Raw genomic sequence first — 22,606 nt, forward strand, 5'->3', positions numbered from 1 at the left:
CGAAGCCCCCCAGCCTGGAGGCCTGGATAAATGATATGGCTGGGTTCATAAAGCTGGAGAGGATTAAGTTTGCCTTGAGAGGGTCTGCACAGGGGTTCTACAGGCGGTGGCAACCGTTCCTAGACTATCTCGCGGAGCATTAGAGGAAGGTCGGTCAGCGGCAGCAGAAACCTAGGGGGGGGGGCGGGGGGGGGGTGGTGGTGGTGGTGGAATGAGCAAGAGATAACATGAAGGGTTGGGGAAACTGGCACGTGCGGGAGAGAGCCAGTATATAAAGCTATATAAACATATCATTTCACCATGGATATATCTTGCTCTGTGCGATTTCTTGTTATTTTGTTACGGGGGGGGGGTTATTGTTTGTAAGGGAGAAAAATTGTGTCAAAAAACTTTAATAAACATATATTTTTTTAAAAAATGAATTCTCCTGACTCTGACTGTGATGGACCTACATTTGTTTTGGCCAAATGCCTCCCTTTCAAATAGCAATAGAAGCTTGGAGTCTGTTTTCATGTTTTTTTTAAAACTAGATTCATGGCCTTCCTTTGCTATATTCTAAAAATTTCCCAAACTTCATTTTAATCTTATACAATCCTTAACTTCCTTTGTCAGCCACGGTTATTCTTTTTTTTTTACATCCTGAAGGAATGTTTAGGGCCGTACGCTATACAATAGTTCTTTGAAGACTATCCATTGCTTGTGCAATCAAACCTTTTAATATATTTCCCCAATCTACCTGTTAATTTGTCCCTCATAATTTCCTTCACTGAACTTTAATACCAAAGCACATTTTCCCAAAACACATTATAACTAATTAAATATGTTTGAAGTGTTGCAATGTCGGAAACAGGGCATCCAATTTGTGCGCAGTACTATTCTATGAAAAACAACCGGATGATGAGCAGGTGCTTTCCTTAAAGTGATGTTCATTGAAAAATAAATATTAAATGGGACATGCAAGGTATGCAATCTCTCAATTTAGCCATTCTCCTCAGACAGCAGCAGATCAATGTCATCCAATTAATGGGGAACACAAGGGAAGTATAATCTAGTTAGCATACAGCACTATTGAAGGTTCTTCAGTGTCCTATTGGGCCCTCCCCACCACCCTCCTTTCCTCTCTCTCCCCACCACACGCCCTTCCCTTCTTTTGGTACAGAGGCGAGGGTATCTGGTCTCTCCAGCGCAAAGTTTAGTGCTCGTACCATTTGTTTTTGTAAAAATGTGTTGTGAACTGTTTTAATAATCAGAGTATCCACCCCCCCCCCCCCCTCCCCATACATTGTGACTGAGGGGAGGGTACCCAGTTTCTCCAACACAAAATTAGTGTTTGTACCGTTTGGTCTTGGATATATTTTTTACTGTTTTAAGAAAAAGATATGACAGTAGTGCAGCAATCAAATCCAGACACTAAAATATCAGGTTCACTCTCTTTGTGGCAGCCTCACAAATAATGTGAATCAATTGGAACTGGATTGAAAAATTCTCTGGAAGCAGCTGTGGGAAAGCTGGAATGACCTTTCAGCTACGCCTAGGGTAATAATGCAGAATGTACCTAGCAAGCTCATTAGCTATGTGTCACTTTGTCCACGTGTTCTTCAAACTTCTGCTCCAAGAGTAAACTTCTGAAGTTGCATAATAACTTGCCACCTCTCAGAACTCCTGTATACTATAAACAGCATTCTCCTTCTTACTTTGTGATGCCAGATAAATCAGCAAAGCAATAATTTAGTGCAGAAATTAGGCGTGAAGTTATAATAGGCTCCAGACCTGAGTCGAGCAGTAGGACATTTAAAGGCAATCTTGCATTTTGTAGTTATTTCCAACACGTTTCACAGGGTCTTAATAGCTTCCAGCAATTCTCCCACCTGCTGCTAAAAATAGCCCTCCAGAAAATGTTGGTGAAAGACGAGCAGCAATAGTTGCTGCTCTAACTCCAATGGGGAATGAGGCAGCTGAACATCAAATGTCATGGAATCCCACCAAGGCATTGATGCTGCCTCCTAATGCAACCTCAGAATTGCATACAGTTGTCAGCAAAACAGACTGCAAGGTATGCAATCTCTCAATTTAACCATTCTCCTCAGACAGCAGCAGACCAATGTCATCCAATTAATGGGGAACACAAGGGAAGTATAATCTAGTTAGCATACAGCACTATCCAAAACAGACTAAATTATTGCTTTGCTGATTTATCTGGCACCACACAGTAGGAAGGAGAATGCTGTTTATAGTATACAGGAGTTCTGAGAGGTGGCAAGTTATTATGCAACTTCAGAAGCTGTTTGGCAGTGCAATGATTATGTGACTGGGCTGTTATACTCTTGATGCTGAAAGAAGAATCCAAAGCCAGACTTTACTTGGGGGATAGATTTATTCAGAGAGAAGGAATTAACTTCATTTGATACAATTAACATGGACCATCAACGTGGAGCAATCATACCAAGTTGGGAAACCTAGTTCTATAAATGTAGACATTTTTGGTTTGGCCCTGTTGGATTCGGGGGGGGGGGGGGGTCTTTAAAATATTAGCTAAAATGATTCTTGAAAATTATTGAATTTGCAGAAATATGAATAAGTTATAATTGTCTGAATATTGTCCGTGGCTGTCTCAAATGTTACGAATCATGTACTACAGGTTCTGATATGGAAGATACATTCTACAAGATTGAAACAATATTGAAACAATATCACAGCTGAGACCAGACGTGACGTAGGGAGTTTGAGCGTGGGACAAAAGTCATGGGACAGTTAATCAATTTGCAGTCATTGATTAATATCTAATAAACCAATCGCCTATTAAGTGACTGACAGTTTTCTGAACGAATCAAAGGGGTCTCAGCTGAGAATTAGAACCAATGAAATTAAGTAAGGGGCTAAACCCAGATAAGGATTCCCTGAAGAATGCGATCCGTCTAACTGATTAGCAGAGACAATTACAGGCGTTGGAGAATAAACATATCAACAAACACCTTTGTTGAAATGATTTAATTTTGTAAATCTGAAGTTACTTTTATCTTGAAGTTTTTGTTTCCACTTGTTGGTGCTTCAAGGACATTTTGAGAGACACGGAAAAAGCATTTTCCAGTTATTTTCGTGTGAAATTACCAAAATGTGTTTTTAAGAAATGAACTTTGCTTGCATTCATTCAACCGGACTGACTTATCTATGAGCGAGACAAGACAAACCTTACTGGCACCAAAACAAATTCTGAGAGTCTGGTGCATTATTGTAAACAGTGCTGATAAATAACCACTACATGAAACAGCCATAACCACATTCGCAGAAGCATCTTGGGATGGGCAATACATCCAACATTATTAGTATCACCCAAAGCCTGATAAAATAATTAACTATGCTGCCTGTAACTGCAAGAGTCTCCAAGTTAAATACTCTTCCAATAAGCTTGTCGGTACAATATTCTAAGAACAAAGAAAATTACAGCACAGGAACAGGCCCTTCGGCCCTCCCAGTCTGCGCCGATCCAGATCCTTTATCTAAACCCGTCTTCTATTTTCCCAGGATCTACTTCCCTCTGTTCCCCGCCCGTTCATATATCTATCTAGATGCATCTTAAATGATGCTATCGTGCCCGCCTCTACCACCTCCGCTGGCAAGGCGTTCCAGGCACCTACCACCCTCTGCGTAAAAACTTTCCACGCACATCTCCCTTAAACTTTCCCCCTCTCACCTTGAAATCGTGACCCCTTGTAATTGACACCCCCACTCTTGGAAAAAGCTTGTTGCTATCCACCCTGTCCATACCTCAATTTTGTAGACCTCAATCAGGTCTTTCCAACGAAAACAATCCTAATCTACTCAACCTTTCTTCATAGCTAGCACCCTCCATACCAGGCACCATCCTGGTTAAACTCCTCTGCACCCTCACTAAAGCATCCACATCCTTCTGGTAATGTGGCGACCAGAACTGCACGCAGTATTCCAAATGTGGCCTAACCAAACTCCTATACAACTGTAACATGACCTGCTGACTCTTGTACTCAACACCCCGTCTGATGAATGCAAGCATGCTGTATGCCTTCTTGACCACTATCGACTTGCGTTGCCAACTTCAGGGTACAATGGACCTGAACTCCCAGATCTCTCTGCACATCAATTTTCCTCAGGACTCTTCCATTGACCGTATAGTCCGCTCTTGAATTAGATCTTCCAAAATGCATCACCTCGCATTTGCCTGGATTGAACTCCATCTGCCATTTCTCCGCCCGACTCTCCAATCTATCTATATTTTGCTGTATTCTCTGACAGTCCTCCTCGCTATCTGCAACTCCACCAATCTTAGCATCATCTGCAAACTTGCTAATCAGACCACCTATACCTTTGTCCAGATCATTTATGTATATCACAAACAACAGTGGTCCGAGCACGGATCCCTGTGGAACACCACTAGTCACCTTTCTCCGTTTTGAGACACTCCCTTCCACCACTACTCTCTGTCTCCTGTTGCCCAGCCAGTTCTTTATCCATCTAGCTAATACACCCTGAACCCCATACGACTTCACTTTTTCCATCAACCTGCCATGCAAAACTTTATCAAACGCTTGGAAACTTTATCAAATTCTGACCAGATTTAGTCTTTTAAGTCAGTCTGTTGATACAAACAATCACACCAAATCAGGAAGCAGTTCTATATATCTAGGTAGATTTGGCTTGACACCAGAACAAGTTCTGAGAACCTGCTGCATTATTGTAACTGGTTCACTTGTGTCCTTCAAATATGTTTGCAGCTAAAAGCCCCATCAACAAGAGGGGGGAAAAAACCCAGAAAGACCTGGGAGATCCATCACTCAGTCAATGGATGGGGTAGTATATACATGTTCTACTAACTGATAGGATAGTTTGTAGACTTGGTGCAGCTTGGAAATACCCTGATAATCTACATGTCAGCCAGATCCCTGAGATTGTAGCCCACAGGAAAATGGCAGACAAACAGCCATGATAGTGTTTTGTTATGGTTTGTGCCAGTCTTTGGAGGTACCCCCAGTTAGGGAGGTTTAGCATTCCACAGGGGGGGGGGGGGGGGAAACACTATACCCACTGGATTAATTTGTTATGGGAATTGAATCATTGCCATGGTGTGATTTGCCATTCTTCCAGCATGCCTGAGCCAACAATCTCACTCTGCAGGCCAGATGACACAACAACTTGCATGTATACAGTGCTTGTAATACAGAAGTCCCAAAGTGCTTTACAGGGCAATTTGGACAGATTGGGAACAAAACAAACAATGGTGAGTGAAAGGGAAGTTGACAGTCAGGTTTAAGTAAGCTTTTGAAGAAAATTAAGAAAGATGAAAGGGTAGCGACAGAGAATTCTGGAAGCAGAATATGATGGCTGGTTGCTTAGCCACCGAAAATGGAGGGCACATGGAACACTTGACACTCAGAAGCCTGAAGAATAGCAGCTGGGATAACAGGGGAGGCTGGGCGATGTGGAACAGCACATGGATTAGTCAATTCAGGTTTACAAGACTTAAAGAACAGCACCGTAAGCAGACAAGACCATTAAATACTATGAAACATTGGGTGGTGCGAAAGGTAGAATACACAAATGGGGAAACAATGCAAATTCTTGATAAGATCACAATGTGAAGCCCAAAGCCCCGCACAAAGTAAGAAAGGTGTCTGCAATAGAGAGAGTGCAACACAGATTGTGTTTCCTGATATGCAGAAATACAAATAAGAAAAGGAAAATTGGGGCTGTATTGATTAGAGCAGATGAGATTAAAGGACTATTTGACAGATGTTTAAAATTATGAAGGTATGGATGGAGTTGTCAAAAACCGTTTCCAATGTTGACATATCTACTTCATTTTCTGTAATCTGAGCTAACGGTACATTACCTGTGTACGTATCCCATTCTATGAATATAAACCAAGGCCTTTAGCACTCCCTGCAGGATGTAAGCGATTGTTTGTTCATTTAGTCCATCAGTAAAATGGGTGTTCATCAGATCTTTAGCAGAACCTGTCAATTTGACCATATAAAATCATTAAAAGCTATTCAAATTGAAAACGTAAAGTGACCCATCTGAGACAGGGGTAAAAATCTGTCGTAACCCCTCGTACCAAACTGGTGCCTTGATTCATTAATTATTCAGTGTCCAATAATTTCAGTTTTATACAATCGTCCTCACTTTTGCCAATTTACCTTTATAGATTCAGTGAGAATTTTAGAAGATTTTCTTCCAGTTCTGGTACATTTATAAAAGCCCCTCGTGTGTAAAAAAAAACACTTGGTAGAAAATGCTGGTATCGCATTTCTGGTTACCAGTCCCATCAAACAGATACAGGATAATAATAACCTTTATTGTCACAAGTAGGCTTACATTAACACTGAAGTTACTGTGAAAAGCCCTCAGTCGCCACATTCCGGCGCCTGTTCGTGTACACAGAGGGAGAATTCAGAACGTCCAAATGACCTAACAGCACTCTTTCGGGACTTGTGGGAGGAAACAGACGCAGACACGGGGAGAACGTGCAGACTCCGCACAGACAGTGACCCAAGCCGGGAATCAAACCTGGGACCTTGGCGCTGTGAAGCAACAGTGCTAACCACTGTGCTACAATGCTGCCTGGATAGGGTTAGATACAGAGTAAAACTCCCTCTGCACTGTCCCCGTCAAACACTTGCCAGGCAGGTACAGTATGGGGTTAGACAGAGTAAAGCTCCCTCCATTTTCTCCATCAAACACTTCCTGGACAGGTACTGCATGGGGTTGGGTAAAGAGTCTACACTGATGCATCTACACTGTTGCCCATCAAACATTCCCAGTACAAGTACAGCGCTGGGTCAGACATTCAATTTCATGGTGAATTAGAAGAAATGTTATACTGAGAGTTCATATTCTTTAGAAATGGGACTGAAATTGCCCAAAATTCTTTCATAGGCAGCTTGGTGGCAGTGATTAGCACTACTGCCTCACAGAGCCAGGGTTCAATTCTGGCCTTGGATGACCGTCTGTGTGGAGGTTGTACTTTATCCGTGTCGGTGTGGGTTTCTTACAAAGATAGGGCGGGGGAGTGGGCCGAGGTAGGGTGTTCTTTTGGAAGGTCGGTGCAGACTAATGGGTCGAATGACTTCCTTCCGCACTACAGGAATTTTATGTAAAGTGCATGACCCTTAAAGTCAGTCAGAAAGAGATATCTTTTATCCCATCATTGAGCTAAAGTTGTCACCAGGATCAATGTCCCAGTTTCCAGACAGTAATTAGACCCCAATCTGGTCAATACGATAATTCTATACCTGGTGTTGTGTCATAGTGATGGCATATTATTCTGCACCTCTTCAGACTGTAATCTGGGCTGTAATGATGCAATGTTAATATCTCCAGTCTTCCTTATTGCTCAAGGAATAGTAATGGACAGAGGAGTCAGTAACGTGAAAAAAAACGTTTTCAAAGTTGTCCTTTGAAAATGAGAACAAGGGGGACTTCCGGTTGCGGCTATGCGGAGCCGAGACGCACATTCGGCGGCTCCCGCAAAAACTGACTTTTGGACTCTTTTCAGGGCCCCCAACGGCACTTTTTCTACGTTTCCCGGTGTGGGAAGGAGATTACAACAATTCCCCGATGGTATATGGCTTTTACCAGGAGCGGGGCGACTAAAAAGGTGGTGGTGAACCCAAAGAAAGTGTGAGGGAAGAAGAACAAAATGGTGTTGGCGGAGACCAGGCAGCGTGGATGCAGTGGGCGCAGGAGCAACAGGAAAGTATCCAGCGCTGCTTCAGAGAGATTAAAGCGGACCTGCTTGAGCCAATGAAGGCTGCTATTGATAAGCTGCTGGAGACACAGACGGCCCAGGGGGTGGCGATCCGCGAGGCCCGATAAAAGATCTCCGCCAACGAGGACGAGATCTTAGACCTGGCGGTAAAGGTGGAGGCGCATGAGTCGCTCCTCAAGAAATGGCAGGAGCGGTTCGAGGAGATGGCGAATCGGCCGAGGCGGAAGAATCTGCGGATTCTGGGCCTCCCGGAGGGGCTGGACGTGGGGGCCTATGTGGTCACCATGTTGAACTCGCTGATGGGAGCGGGGTCCTTCCAGGGGCCCCTGGAGCTGGAAGGGGCCCATAGAGTGCTGGCGAGGAGGCCCAAGGCTAACAAGCCTCCGCGGGCGGTGCTGATGCGGTTTCATCGGTTCGCTGATTGGGAGTGTGTGCTCAGGTGGGCCAAGGAGGAGAGGAGCAGCAGGTGGGAGAACGCAGAGGTTCGGATATACCAGGACTGGAGTGCGGAGGTGGCGAAGAGGAGGGCCGGGTACAATCGAGCGAAGGCGATGCTGCACAGGAAGGGGGTGAAGTTTGGCCTGTTGCAGCCGGCGCGACTGTGGGTCACCTACAAGGATCGGCACCATTATTTTGAGTCTCCGGAGGAGGCATGGGCCTTTGTTCAGGCCGAGAAGTTGGACACAGATGGAGAGTCGGGATGGGCGTTTGGGGACTGCGGTTGATATGTAACTTTTTGAGGGGGGGTCCTCTGCTCTTGGTTTCTTTTTCTTTGTGTTTTTCTCTTTCTGGTCGGTGAGGGGGTTGGGGCGGGTTGGGCACTGTTTTGGTTGGGTTGGTCGGGGGGGCTCTTGGATAAGCAAGACACGTAAGCAAATGGAACAGGTGTGGATGGCCGGCGGTGAGATGGGGCCCCGCGGGGGAGTGGGAGCCCCGAGTCGGGGGTGAGGGGACGGGTGGGTAGGTAGGTAGGTCAGGTGTTTCATTCGGGGCTGGATGCCAAAAATCGAGGGGTGGCGAACTTGGTGGGAAAGGTGTCATTCAAGGCGTCGAGCATTGTGGCAGACAGTGGTGGTAGGTACGTAATAGTAAGTGGTAAGTTGCAGGGAGAGAGGGTGGTACTGGTCAATGTGTATGTCCCGAACTGGGACAATGCGGGTTTTATGCGGCGCATGTTGGGTCGGATCCCAGACTTGGAAGTGGGGGGCGACTTTAACACGGTGCTGGATCCGGCACTGGATCGCTCCAGGTCTAGGACGGGTAGGAAGCCGGCGGCGGCTAGAGTGTGAGGGGATTTATGGACCAAATGGGAGGGGTGGACCCTTGGAGATTTGCAAGGCCGGGGGCTAGGAAATTTTCATTCTTCTCACATGTCCAGAAGGCTTATTCTCGAATCGACTTTTTCATTTTGAGTAGGGCGCTGATAGCGAGAGTAGAGGATACCGAGTATTCGGCAATAGCCATTTCGGACCACGTCCCGCATTGGATGGACTTGGAGATGGGGGAGGAGAGGGACCAGCGCCCGTGTGGCGCTTGGAGTTGGGGCTGTTGGCGGATGAGGAGGTAAGCGTGCGGGTCCGAGGAAGTATAGAGAGGTACCTGGAAGCCAACCATAACGGGGGGGGGGGGGGGTCCGAGTGGGGATGGTATGGGAGGCGCTGAAGGCGGTGGTTAGGGGAGAGCTGATCGCCATTAGGGCCCACAAGGAGAAGAGGGAGCGGGGGGGGGGGGGGGGGGGAAAGAGAGAGAGGCTGGTGGGGGAGATGGTGAGGATTGACAGGAGGTATGCGGAGGTGCCCGAGGAAGGATTGTTGAGGAAGAGGCGCAGCCTCCAGGCCGAATTCGACCTGGTGACCACCAAGAAGGCGGAGGTGCAGTGGAGGAAGGCCCAGGGGGCGATTTACGAGTATGGGGAAAAGGCAAGCCGGATGCTGGCACATCAGCTTCGGAAGCGGGACGCAGCTAGGGAGATCGGGGGAGTTAAGGACAGGGGAGGGAGTGTGGTGCGGAGTGGGGTTGGCATCAATGGGGTCTTCAGGGACTTTTATGAGGAATTGTACTGGTCCGAGCCCCCACGGGAGGAGGGAGGGATGGGCCGTTTCCTGGACCAATTGAGGTTTCCGAAGGTTGAGGAGGGACTGGTGGCGGGATTGGGGGCCCCGATTGGGTTGGAGGAGCTGATCAAAGGGATAGGAAGCATGCAGGCGGGGAAGGCACCAGGGCCGGACAGTTTCCCGGTCGAATTCTATAAAAAATATATGGACCCGTTTCTAGTTAGGACCTTCAATGAGGCAAGGGAGGGTGGGGTGGGTTTGCCCCCGACGATGTCCCGGGCACTGATCTCCTTGATCTTGAAGCGGGACAAGGATCCCCTGCAGTGTGGGTCTTACAGGCTGATTTCGCTGCTGAACGTAGCTGCCAAGATGCTGGCGAAGGTCTTAGCCACGAGGATTGAGGATTGTGTGCCGCAGATCATCCACGAAGACCAGACGGGGTTCGTGAAGGGGAGGCAGTTATACGCGAATGTGCGGAGGCTTTTGAACGTTATCATGATGCCGGCGAGGGAGGGGGAGGCGGAGATAGTGGTGGCGATGGACGCTGAGAAAGCCTTCGATAGGGTAGAGTGGGGGTATCTGTGGGAGGTGCTGAAGAGGTTAGGGTTTGGGGAGGGGTTTGTCAGGTGGGTTAGGCTGTTGTATGAGGTCCCGATGGCAAGTGTGGCCACAAACAGGAGGAAGTCAGAGTACTTTCGGTTGCACCGAGGGACGAGGCAGGGGTGTCCCCTGTCCTTCGCACTGGCGATTGAACCCCTGGCTATGGCACTGAGGGAGTCGAGGAACTGGAGGGGGTTGGTGCGGGGTGGGGAGGAGCATAGGGTGTCGCTCTATGCGGACGACTTGCTGCTATATGTGGCGGACCCGGTGGGGGGAATGCCGGTGGTAATGAGGATCCTTAGGGAATTTAGGGATTTTTCAGGGTACACGCTCAACATGGGGAAGAGAGAGCTGTTCATGGTTCACCCAGGGGACCAGGAGAGGAGGATTGGCGAGCTTGCACTAAAAAGGACGGAGAGGAGCTTCAGGTATCTGGGGGTCCAGGTGGCCAGGAGCTGGGGTGCCCTGCATAGGCTTAATTTCACAAGGCTGGTGGAGCAAATGGAGGAGGAGTTCAAGAGGTGGGACGCGTTGCCGCTGTCCTTGGCGGGTATCATAGGGTAGGGTGCAGTCAGTCAAAATGACGGTGCTCCCAAGGTTTTTGTTCCTGTTCCAGTGCCTCCCCGTGTTTATCCCGAAGGCCTTCTTTAGGCTGATCAACAGGAGTATAATGGGGTTTGTGTGGGCGCGAGGAACTCAGAGGGTGAGAAGGGTGTTCCTGGAGCGGAGTAGAGATAGGGGGGACTGGCATTGCCCAACCTCGGTGGGTACTACTGGGCCGCCAATGCGACGATGGTGCGCAAGTGGGTGATGGAGAGGGAGGAGGCTGCATGGAAGAGGCTGGAGACAGCGCCTTGTGGGGTACGAGTCTGGGGGCGCTGGCCCCAGGGAGAACAGAGCCCGGTGGTGGCAGCTGCCCTCAAAATCTGGGGGCAATGGAGGCGGCACAGGGGGGAAGTTGGGGCCTCGGTGTGGACCCCAATACGGGGGAACCACCGGTTCACCCCAGGGAGAACAGATGGAGAGTTTTCGGGGTGGCACAGGGCAGGGATACGAAGGTTGGGGGACCTGTTTGTGGATGGGAAGTTCGCGAGCCTGGGTGAGCTGGAGGAGAAGTACGGGCTCCCCCCCGGGGAACACCTTCAGGTACTTACAGGTAAGGGCGTTTGCCAGGCGGCAGGTGGTGGAATTCCCATGGCTGCTGTCACACACAGTACAGGACAGGGTGCTCTCAGGGGGGTGGGTGGGAGTGTGGAAGATCTCGGAAACTTACCAGGTGATGCAGGAGGAGGAGGAGGCCTCGGTGGTGGAGGTGAACGGTAAGTGGGAGGAGGAGTTGGGAGAGGAGATTGAGGAAGGGACGTGGGCAGATGCCCTAGGGAGGGTGAACATTCCTCATCGTGCGCGAGGCTCAGCCTCATACAGTTTAAGGTGCTGCACAGGGCACACATGACAGGGACAAGAATGAGCCGGTTCTTTGGGGGCGAGGACAGGTGTGTTAGGTGTTCAGGGAGCCCAGCAAATCACACCCATATGTTCTGGGCGTGCCCAGCGCTAGAGGAATTTTGGAAGGGCGTAGCAAGGACGGTGTCGAGGTTGGTAGGATCCAGGGTCAAACCGGGCTGGGGGCTCGCAATATTAGGGGTCGCAGAGGAGCCAGGAGTGCAGGAGGCGAAAGAGGCTGGTATTCTGGCCTTTGTGACCCTGGTAGCCCAGCGAAGGATTCTTCTTCAGTGGAAGGATGCGAGGCCCCCAAGCGTGGAATCCTGGATCAACGATATGGCGGGATTTATTAAGTTGGAGAGGATGAAATTCGCCTTGAGATGGTCGGTACAAGGGTTCTTTAGGCAGTGGCAACCGTTCTTAGACTTCCTGGCAGAACGGTAGACATTGGTCGATGGCAGCAGCAACTCTGGGGGGTTTACTTTATTTTCGTTTTTGTTATTTACACTGGAGGGTCTGAGAGGGTGTATACACCTGTTGTGTTAAGTCGGGGTGTTAATGTGAATTTATTATTTATGTAGGGGGGTATGGAGGGTTGCTTTTCTAGACTGTGTTTTGTACTTAACCCTGTTGGGTTCCTTTTTCATTTTGCTATTGATATTCTATGAAAAACTTAATAAAAAATTATTTTTGAAAGAAAATGAGAACAAGTTCAATTTGGCTTTGTTACACAGTGCTGTCCAAAGTATTAGACACACCACACTCACCGTAGGCCATGAATGGAGTCACGACCCACACCTCATTGTTGGCTATCAGGGTGGCTTTGTATGGCAATATATTAGGATGATGAAATAACTTTGATACGTGGAGTTCACTCTGGTGAAATAAACTCATTGTTAGGTCACATATCAAACTTCATGGTTCAGCTGCTAATGAGTTAAGAGAAAGTGATAATCAGTAAATGAAGAATCGCTTCACATCTTGTCTGATGGTAACAGGCACCACTTAGATTCCCGAATCCACAGTTTCATGGCACAACACCATTATTCTCAATGTTGTTCCTTAATGTAGATTGACTCAGAAAACATTTCCTCAATTAGCAACATGTGCCTCATGTTAGACTCTCAAAACACGAGAAATCACAAGGATAAATACATACACCCTTCCTAACATACCATAGCTTCCTTATCTATACTCTGTCCACTACCCTGCTACATGTCTCACAGCGAAGGTGTTGAGGTTTAAAGCTCCAGGCAAAATCTCTTGCTGTTTTACAGCATCAGTAAATATTCTAAGGTGTGAATTCATGCAGTGTGATGCTAGATGGGTCTAGGTGGAAAGTTTCCAGTAACGTTTCCCCAAACAAGTTAAGTTATTGGGAAGTTGCTAAAGTCCAATACTCAGGCGGTTATAGCAGGATACTTAGAAAATCATAGTTTGATCAGGCAAAGTCAACATGGCTTTGTGAAAGGAAATTGTGTTCACCCAATTTATTAGAATTTTTTGAGGAAGTAATAAGCAAGGTGGTTAAAGAGGAACTTGTAGATACGTTGTCCTTGGATTTCCAGAAGGCATTAGACAAGGTGTCACATTAAAGGCAAGATTCCATGGTGCAGGGGGTAACATCTTAGCATGGATAAGGGATTGGTCAACTAACAGGAAGCAGCAAGTAGGGATAAGTAGGTTTTTTTTGGGGGTTGTAACTAGTGGAGTGCCACAGGGATCAGTGCCAAGGCCATAACTACTTACGGTCTTTTTAATGACTTGGATGAAGGGACGGAATGTACGGCAGCTAAATTTGCCAACGGCACCAAGAGAAGTCAGAAAGTAAATTGCCAAGAGGAGAGTCTGTGAAGTGATATAGTGAATGGGCAAAAATTTGGCAGATGGGAGTTTAATATGGGAAAATGTGAACTTGTCCACTTTTACAGGAAGAATAGAAGAGTATACTATTAATTGGTGTGAGATTACAAAACTCAGAGAGAGGGATTTAGGTGTCTGGTACACGAATCACTAATAGAATGCAGGTACAGCAAGTAATTAGGGAGGCAAATGGAATGTCAGCCTTTATTGTCGGGGGAAGGAATATGAAAGCAGGGATAAGAACAAATAAAACTATAGCACAGCAAAGGGCCCGTCGGCCCTCCGAAGCCCGTACCAACCATGCTGCCCAATGGAACTAAAGCCTTCTACCCTTCCGGTGACCATATCCCTCTATGCCCAACCTATTCATGTTTTACTGCAGCTGTACACAATCTTGGTGGGACCACATGTAGATTATTATGCACAATTTTGGTTTCCTTACATAATGGCATCAATAGCAGTTCAGAGAAGGTTTGCTCAACTCATTCCTGGGATGAGGGGTTTAGCTTCTGAAAAACGGTTGAACAGGTTGGGCCTATATCCATTGGAATTTAGAGAAACGAGAGGTGATCTGATTGAAACATGTAAGATTCTGAGAAGTGGGAGATGCAATTTAGGAATAAGTGGTCTCGTTTTCAAGACAAAGATTAGTTTAATTGTTTTCCCCCAGGCTCGTTAGTCTGCGAAACTCTTCTCCAGAAGGCAATGGTGATTGGGTCATTACATTTTTTAAGGCAAGAGTTTTTTTGATAGATGGTGGGTGGGTGCAAACAGCAAAATGTTTCTATGATTGATCTTTTGATCTTTGAATACATGCTCCTGGTGATCTTTATTCCCCACAGCCAATGTCTCTCTGCCATGTTTAGTATGGAATCTCAATATCGCCACCTGTTGGTATAAGAGCTCATTCTACTGCCACAAATACCGTACTGACTGCATCAGTCTGACATTAGTGCAACTGCACCTAGACAGCTTCTTGCACATCGCCCTATTGGACTAGGGTGCACTGCTTTACAGACCTAAAAACATTGAGGCCTGCTCTGTGAGACAAGTTCTCAGAACCTGTGGAAGGAGGAGAGAAGAGAAAACAATTAATCAGGGTTCTAGGATCTGCTTCTACCCAGCAGCCTGCGCCAGAAAGGAAAAGCCTTGCATTGCTAAACATCCTTTCACGGACCCCCCCAAAGCTCCTTACAGATAATTAAGTATTTTTGAAGAGGAGTTGAAATGAAATGAAAATCGCTTATTGTCACAAGTAGGCTTCAAATGAAGTTACTGTGAAAAGCCCCTAGTCACCACATTCCGGCGCCTGTTCGGGGAGGCTGTTACGGGAATTGAAACGTGCTGCTGGCCTGCCTTGGTCTGCTTTCAAAGCCAGCAATTTAGCCCTGTGCTCAACAGCTCCTGTTACTATTGTAATGTCAAAAACACAGCAGTATGCACAGCAAGATCCCTTAAACAGTAGTGTAATATCCAGATAAACTGTTATGGTTATGCAGGTTGAGAGCAAGATATTGGTCAGGACACTGGGGTTAACTTTATTGGTCCTGGAACATAGGAAGGTAAGTTTCAGGACCTTGGAGCCTGCTCCGCCATTGGGCAGGATCATGGTTGATTTGGCTGCAGTCTCAACTTTACTTTCCTCTCTCCCCCACCCCAATTAACCCTCGATTCCCTTGTCTATCACAATCTATCTAACTCTGCCTTCAATAAAGTCAACGACCCAGCCTTCACAGCTTTCAGGGGACCAAATGCAGGAAAGGTTACACTATCCAGAAACCAAACATCCAAATCAGATTCATCAGCAATATCATATTTAAACAAGCTGGTGTGGAGATTGTACTTTTCTCTTCCAGTTCCTCTTACACTGACATATTCTTAAAGCAAACCATTTGTCTCATGCCGAGATACTGCTCAGGTTGACAAACTTCAGAAAGAGACTGGTGAGCAAATATAACTAGACCCATTACCTAATATGGACACCTGGGAGTGAAACCAGTCACTGCATTACTACAATTCTCAAAATAATTTGCAGACAATGTTTTTGAAGTGCCATTTTTCTTCAGCAATTGAAATTGGTGATGTTAAAAATAAGACTGCAAACACAAAACAAAAATGAAACATATTTCACAATTCCATTTGTTCATTGAATTGCCTTTTATTTATCTTTATAAAAAGGCCCCAGCCTCACAGTTGGTACTTTGCCCAGAGCTGTGACTTTCAGGCTGAATTTGGATTGCACTCCGAGCAGGTGCAGTGCACCTAATTGGCCAATATGCACCAGCCCAGTTCGGTCAGCTGTCGAGGTTTTTGTCTTCAAGTTCTCGCATTTTCTGTTTAGTTCTCAAAATTCTTTGGGAAAAAATTGGGACGTCAATTTTCAAATTGAAAATTCATAAAAAGAGTGCTTTTAAATAAAAACTGTCTGACTCTAAAATAAAGGTTGAGTTATGTCGGCCTTGGTCCATTTATCTCCAATTCCTAAGCCTGCTTAATCTGAAGAATTGGTTGTGAATTCTAGTCTGCAAATCCATGGGAGATTAGACAGTAACATAATTGGAAAAAGGGTGGGTTTGCATTGTTCAATGACAGAAGGATCTTGACATAGCTGATGGGGAGAAGGTGTTCGTGTTGTTGAAAAGGTGGAGATCGATTTTAGGTAAATTTAAGGCAAAAGAACCAAAGGTGACACGAAAAAATACTTTTTAAATGGACAGAGTGTTTAGGATCTGGAATTCACTGCCTAAGGGTACGGTGGAAGCAGATGGAATTGCGATTTTCAAAAGGAACGCCCTACGAGGGAGGTGGTGGAAGCAGATACATAGAACATAGAAAAATACAGCACAGAACAGGCCCTTCGGCCCACGATGTTGTGCCGAACCTTTTTCCTAGATTAATCATTGAATTTACAGTGCAGAAGGAGGCCATTCGGCCCATTGAGTCTGCACCGGCTCCTGGAAAGAGCACCCTACCCAAAGTCAACACCTCCACCCAACACGAAGGGCAATTTTGGACACTAAGGGCAACTTATCATGGCCAATCCACCCAACCTGCACATCCCTGGACCGCGGGAGGAAACCGAAGCACCCGGAGGAAACCCACGCAGACACGGGTAGGACGCGCAGACTCCGCACAGACAGCGACCCAAGCCGGAATCGAACCTGGGACCCCGATGGCAGAGTTTAAGATGCATCGTTCATGAGTAAGGTGGGAATAGAGGGATAGGACCTCGGAAGTGAAGGTTTTAGTTTAGACAGGCAGCACGGTAGCATAGTGGTTAGCACAATTGCTTCACAGCTCCAGTGTCCCAGGTTCGATTCCTGGCTTGGGTCACTGTCTGTGCGGAGTCTACACATTCTCCCCGTGTCTGCGTGGGTTTCCTCCGGGTGGTCCGGTTTCCTCCCACAGTCCAAAGGTGTGCAGGTTAGGTGGATTGGCCATGATAAATTGCCCTTAGTGTTGGGTGGGGTTACTGGGTTATGGGGATAGGGTGGAGGTGTGGGCTTGGGTAGGGTGCTCTTTCCAAGAGCCAGTGTGGACTCGATGGGCCAAATGGCCTCCTTCTGCACTGTAAATTCTATGAAATGATCGGCGCAGGCATGTAGGGCCAAAGGGCCTGTTCCTGTGCTGTACTGTTCATTCAATCATCCAACAGGTTTGAGGTATTTTCAGCTTGCTTGGATGAGAGTAGGGGCTGCAGGGTGGATAAGCTGACTAACCAAGGCACTGATGTACAGGAAGCATTTCTTCAGGGGGGAGCATAAAGAAAATGTTGTGGTAGTCGGCCAGAGTATAGTCAGAGGGATTGACACTGTTCTCTGCAGTAGAGAGTGCAAGTCCAGGCGACCTGCTCAGTGCCAGGGTTCTGCCACCTGCTCATGGCTGGAGAGGAACTTGCAGTGGGACAAAAGGTCAAAATCACACTTTTCACAGTAACTCCATTGCAATGTAAACCTACTTGTGACAATAAAGATGATTAATTATTAATCTATGGATTATTACCTGAACCATATGATATAGTACGAAGTCTTACAACACCAGGTTAAAGTCCAACAGGTTTGTTTCGATGTCACTAGCTTTCGGAGCGCTGCTCCTTCCTCAGGTGAATGAAGAGGTCTGATCCAGAAACACATATATAGACAAATTCAAAGCTGCCAAACAATGCTTGGAATGCGACCATTAGCAGGTGATTAAATCTTTACAGATCCAGAGATGGGGTAACCTCAGGTTAAAGAGGTGTGAATGACATCAAGCCAGGACAGTTGGTAGGATTTCGCAGGCCAGATGGTGGGGGATGAATGTTATGTGACATGAATCCCAGGTCCCGGTTGAGGCCGCACTCATGTGTGCGGAACTTGGCTATAAGTTTCTGCTCGGCGATTCTGCGTTGTTGCGCGTCCTGAAGGCCGCCTTGGAGAACGCTTACCCGGAGATCAGAGGCTGAATGCCCTTGACTGCTGAAGTGTTCCCCGACTGGAAGGGAACATTCCTGCCTGGTGATTGTTGCGCGATGTCCGTTCATTCGTTGTCGCAGCGTCTGCATGGTCTCGCCAATGTACCACGCTTCGGGACATCCTTTTCTGCAGCGTATGAGGTAGACAACGTTGGCCGAGTCGCACGAGTACGTACCGCGTACCTGGTGGGTGGTGTTCTCACGTGTAATAGTGGTATCCATGTCAATGATCTGGCACGTCTTGCCACGGCGAAGAATCACTGAAACGACTACACGATGACATTAATAAGTTCCATCCAACCATCAGACTCACCATGGACTACTCTCCAAAATCAGTTGCATTCTTGGACACACTCGTCTCCATCAAGGATGGTCACCTCAGCACTTCGCTTTACCGCAAACCCACGGATAACCTCATGATGCTCCACTTCTCCAGCTTCCACCCTAAACACATTAAAGAAGCCATTCCCTATGAACAAGCGCTCCGTATACACAGGATCTGCTCAGACGAGGAGGAGCGTAACAAACATCTACAGACGTTGAAAGATGCCCTCGTACGAACGGGATATGGCACTCGACTCATCGATCGACAGTTCCAACGTGCCACAGCGAAAAACCGCACCGACCTCCTCAGAAGACAAACATGGGACACAACCGACAGAATACCCTTCGTCGTCCAGTACTTCCCCGGAGCGGAGAAACGTCATCTTCTTCACAGCCTTCAACACGTCATTGATGACGATGCACATCTTGCCAAGGTCATTCCCACACCCCCACTACTTGCCTTCAAACAACCGCGCAACCTCAAACGAACCATTGTTTGCAGCAAACTACCCAGTCTTCAGAACAGTGACCACGACACCACACAACCCTGCCATGGCAATCTCTGCAAGACGTGCCAGATCATTGACATGGATACCACTATTACACGTGAGAACACCACCCACCAGGTACGCGGTACGTACTCGTGCGACTCGGCCAACGTTGTCTACCTCATACGCTGCAGGAAAGGATGTCCCGAAGCGTGGTACATTGGCGAGACCATGCAGACGCTGCGACAACGAATGAACGGCCATCGCGCAACAATCACCAGGCAGAAATGTTCCCTTCCAGTCGGGAACACTTCAGCAGTCAAGGGCATTCAGCCTCTGATCTCCGGGTAAGCGTTCTCCAAGGCGACCTTCAGGACGCGCGACAACGCAGAATCGCCGAGCAGAAACTTATAGCCAAGTTCCGCACACATGAGTGCGGCCTCAACCGGGACCTGGGATTCATGTCGCATTACATTCATCCCCCACCATCTGGCCTGCGAAATCCTACCAACTGTCCTGGCTTGAAACAATTCACACCTCTTTAACCTGAGGTTACCCCATCTCTGGATCTGTAAAGATTTAATCACCTGCTAATGGTCGCATTCCAAGCATTGTTTGGCATCTTTGAATTTGTCTATATATGTGTTTCTGGAACATACCTCTTCATTCACCTGAGGAAGGAACAGCGCTCCGAAAGCTAGTGACATCGAAACAAACCTGTTGGACTTTAACCTGGTGTTGTAAGACTTCGTACTGTGCTCACCCCAGTCCAACGCCGGCATTTCCACATCATATGATATAGGACAAATCAGATGAGAGATGAATGTGTGGCTGAACGACTGGTGTGGGAGAAGTGGTTTCTGGTTCAAGGGGCGCTGGCACCAGTACTGGGGAAAGTGGGGGCTGTACCACTGGGACCACCTAAACCATGCTGGGGTTGGTGTTCTTGCAAGCCACATATGGAGGCAGAGAGGGTTTTAAACTAAATAGTGAGGGCAAGGGATTAAATTTGGGAAGGTGTGATCAATCAAAGAGTAGAGACAAGATAAAAGAGTATTATTACAGGAAATGAAAAAGAGACTGTGATAGGAGTAAATCAACAGTCGAGACTAGAGGTTGTAAAAGGAATACAAGGATAAAACTAAAGGCTCTGTATCTAAACGCACGTAGCATTCAAAACAAAACAGATGCAGAGGGTAAATAACTACAATAGGATTCCAGACTTGGGTGACTGTCTGCACTTTCTCCCAGTGTCTGTGTGGGTTTCTTCCGGGTGCTCTGGCTTCCCCCCACAGTCCAAAGATGTTCAGTTAGGTGGATTGGCCATGCTAAATTGCCACCTAAATGTACAAAGGTTAGCTGGGGTTATGGGGATAGGACAGGACAGTGGGCCTAGGGAGGGTGCTCTTTCAGAGGGTTGGTGCAGAGTCAATAGGCTGAGTTGCTTCCTTCTGCACTGTAATGATTCTATGGGTTCCCTTTATTATGGGGAGCAATGTATGGGTCAATTTTGTCAAGTCTCCTTATAATGTTAAAATCTTCAATTCACTCTTCCCAAAATCACCTATTTTCCAATAAAACAGATTCAACTGCTTTAATAATCCCGTAAAATTTACAAAGGCAATTCTCTATATCAGGATTGTAACAGACTTCTGTTCCATCATGGATTTCAAATCTTCTATAGATGGCACCGATCAATTCAAGCATTTCTTATAAGCCACTAACAAGTAGACTCAAGAAATCTGGCCCCAGGGTCCAATCTAGCCCAGGGATAGCTATGTTCTTTGAAGTCACAGCTCTTCATTCAGAATAGAAACACATTACAATGTCAGACCGTCCTCATGTCATCAGTCACATCAAATGAAATAAAGGAACCTTTTAGCATGATCATAACTGGTTTCAAATACTTACCTGAAAATTTATTCATTTAAAATATCACTAAGGGCTCTTTTAAATCTAAAAACACAAGGCACATGCTTCCTCTACTGACACCCAACTCCCATACTTTACTAACACAAGGGATTACCTGTAATAAAGAAAACATCTCATTGGTGCAGTAGTCCAAGTTAATTCTTCGAACAGCCATCTGCTGGCCAGTCCGTTTGTACCTTCCCAAGGTCACAGTCATAATGTCATTAAATCCTTTACCTGTGCACAAAAGACAATCATTTCATTCTGGGGGGGAAAGCAGACCAGTTCAATACTGAGTTTACAGCTACATTTACTGAATTCAATAGTATTCTACTCATTCTTTCCCATACAAATGGTACATCCTTTGGGAGATGGTCCACAGGTGGATAGTATTTCTGTTGGGGAATTTTTGTTCCGTTTCTTTGGCTGACTCTGCGTCAGTTGATCTCTCTCTCAGAAACAGAGTTGGAAGGACATGGATCCAAGGTCATTCTAGAACTTGATGGAATAACCTAGGCTAAAACGCGAGTATTGTGGGAAGAGTGCTGCACTGTCAAGCGGTGCTGCCCTCTAACAGAGATAATTACAATATGGCTTAATCTGCCTGCTCCAGCAGACATTAACAATCACACGTCATTATTTGAGGAGTAGGGAGCTTTCCCAGTGTCCGAACAAAGATTCCTCCTCCAAACATGGAAGTTAGATTATCTTTCACCTCAAATGTTGTTTGTTGGATATTGCTGCAATCAAAATGGTTGGCAAGATGCCGGTGTAACTCTCTCCCAAGTAACTGCATGTATGTGAAGTACTTGCAGGCACTGCTCACTGACATCGTGAAATGCTTTATAAATATTTAAATCTTTCCTCAATTCTTTTAAAACTGTTCCTTGTTGACAGCACAATTACCAAAAGATTTGGTCTCTTTTTAGTGATGACCAGGTGCAGGTAATAAAGTGAGGGAGGGTTCATCAATGTTTGACTCTCAGTTCTGAGGTTTGTGGTAATTGGTAATGAGGATAATTTAGTGCACAAATCAGTTTGATTTTATTTTGCAGACTGAACAGTTGGTCATTTCGTTCTATATTCCAGAGTCTGCTACAATTAATTTGGTCAGATTATTGATTTTACACATCTCACACGGTCATAAGTTTATAAATTTATACTTGGGTCCTTGGTCAGTCTATTGGTTAATTTTGTCCGCTGCTGCAGGGTTTAATGTTATATTTGTTCTCTGTACATTCCTGTTTTCTATGTATTGCACAGCAGGTTTTCAGTTGTTTTGCTTCTTTTTGGCCCAACAGCTGCTCCCATGAGATTGGCTATCTCAGCGTCACCTGGGACAGTTTTTATTCCCCCATTTAGTTGTGCACAGCCTATTACCACCAAGAAATCAAAGGGTGCATCTTCCCACATGGATTGAAAGTACTGTTTCTCCATTTGGATTGGATTTGTTTATTGTCACGTGTACCGAGGTACAGTGAAAAGTAATGTTCTGCGAGCAGCTCAAACAGATCATCAGAAAATAAAATTAAAATAAAATACATAATAGGGCAACACAAGGTAAAAGATTAGCACCATTATAAGAGATGTAAAAAGAGGATCTGTTTGGGAGAGTTCGCAGAGTCGCCATGCTCCGGCGCCATCTTGTGGGAGAGTTTTTGAGAAAATATCTGTGGCTGTGACCCCAGAACGCATGTTATAACAGTATTTACTGACATGGAATTACAAG

At 46.4% G+C, this 22,606-nt stretch overlaps 1 protein-coding gene across 4 annotated transcripts in view; it reads right to left on the reverse strand.

Annotated features, from left to right (window-relative positions):
• Positions 1–22,606, reverse strand: part of LOC140398328 (STE20-related kinase adapter protein alpha-like) — a 125,910-nt gene that overhangs the window by 49,485 nt on the left and 53,819 nt on the right. For all 4 annotated transcript variants that reach the window (XM_072486900.1, XM_072486898.1, XM_072486896.1 and 1 more), the window contains 3 exons: positions 20,993–21,114; positions 12,606–12,714; positions 5,864–5,987 (listed from right to left, as the gene is read on the reverse strand). In XM_072486900.1, coding sequence (XP_072343001.1) covers positions 5,864–5,987; positions 12,606–12,714; positions 20,993–21,114 — 355 coding nt within the window. The remainder of the gene's footprint in view (positions 1–5,863; positions 5,988–12,605; positions 12,715–20,992; positions 21,115–22,606) is intronic.

This window comes from Scyliorhinus torazame, chromosome 21, assembly GCF_047496885.1.
Source record: "Scyliorhinus torazame isolate Kashiwa2021f chromosome 21, sScyTor2.1, whole genome shotgun sequence".
NCBI lineage: Eukaryota > Metazoa > Chordata > Chondrichthyes > Carcharhiniformes > Scyliorhinidae > Scyliorhinus > Scyliorhinus torazame.